We start from the raw sequence: 1,137 nt of genomic DNA, 5'->3' as shown, positions 1-1,137 counted from the left end.
AAAGATAGATAGATAGATCAATGATAGATAGATTAAAGGTAGATCGTTCATTTCAAGAAGTTGGGTGTGAGTCGCGAGGCATGATGATGATGGTGCGTCGGGTGTATCTACGGCAGAACAAGCAAGAAAAGATAGGGTGGCAGGCGGGATCGATAGAAGTGAGGTAAGCTGCTTGTGCTTGTTTAGAGATGGGGTCCGGTCTTTCCTATGATGTAGCATGGAAGAAGGTTCAGCAGGAGAGAGGACGGGTGAGGGGAAAAACAACAACGAGGTGTATGTACACTCGAACTTGTGGTTGTCTTTTGTTTCGGGCGGTGTATGTACACTCGACTGTTGTGTTTGTTTTGGACAGATATTTTAAGGATGTTTCAAAGTTTCTGCCATGTTTTCTTCATCTTCTTGATCTGTCTCTCTTTCTCTTGTGCCTTTCCTTTTCCTTTCTTTCTTCTCTCATTCTTTCTCTTACTCTAGGCGGAAGCTCTGATTCACCTTCCACAAGAGACGGGAGATATATATGGCCAGATTGAAGTGTCTGAGCGTCGCATAAGAATTGATAAAGATGGCTACAAAAGAAACCAGAAATCTCCTTCGTCTTCTTCGAAGATGTACACGGGAAGCGAGAGTAGTAGTACTGGGCGCTCGGCGCCCCATCAATTTGGTCGGTTACTTATGAGACCTGACGATGATGACGACGATGAAGATGGAGATGGAAACTTCGCGCTGAATAGGAAAGGACAGGAAGAAGAGGATGAGGATGAATTCGATCATGTGATTCTGAGGTGTACAGACGTTAGTTTTACTGACGCTCAATCCTCTACTGAAACAGAAAGAAGACTGAAAGCACTCACCAGTTCTCCCGGAATTCAGGATGTGAGAAAAGCCTTGATCTCCTCAATGAATCAGCAGTCTGTGGTGTATAGGCATCTCTGTTCCTGGTGTATAGGCACCTGTGTCTCTGGTGTATAGGCACCTCTATCCGTGGTGTATAGGCACCTCTATCTGTGGTGTATAGGCACCTCTGTTTGCGGTGTGGTGTATAGGCACCTCTGTACGTGGTGTCTAGGCACCTCTGTGGTGTATAGGCACCTGTGTCTCTGGTGTATAGGCACCTCTGTTTGCGGTGTATAGGCACCTCTA

General features: G+C 45.9%; 1 protein-coding gene across 1 annotated transcript in view; it reads left to right on the top strand.

The window, feature by feature from the left end:
* CSUI_001230 (macro domain-containing protein) overlaps positions 1-1,137 on the top strand; it is a 4,223-nt gene that overhangs the window by 259 nt on the left and 2,827 nt on the right. Inside the window, exon 2 of the mRNA XM_068061436.1 lies at positions 472-870. Within this exon, the coding sequence (XP_067926590.1) occupies positions 472-870 (399 nt within the window). The remainder of the gene's footprint in view (positions 1-471; positions 871-1,137) is intronic.

This window comes from Cystoisospora suis, assembly GCF_002600585.1.
Source record: "Cystoisospora suis strain Wien I chromosome Unknown contig_484, whole genome shotgun sequence".
Lineage (NCBI taxonomy): Eukaryota > Apicomplexa > Conoidasida > Eucoccidiorida > Sarcocystidae > Cystoisospora > Cystoisospora suis.
This window is presented reverse-complemented; position numbering and strand designations above follow the sequence as displayed.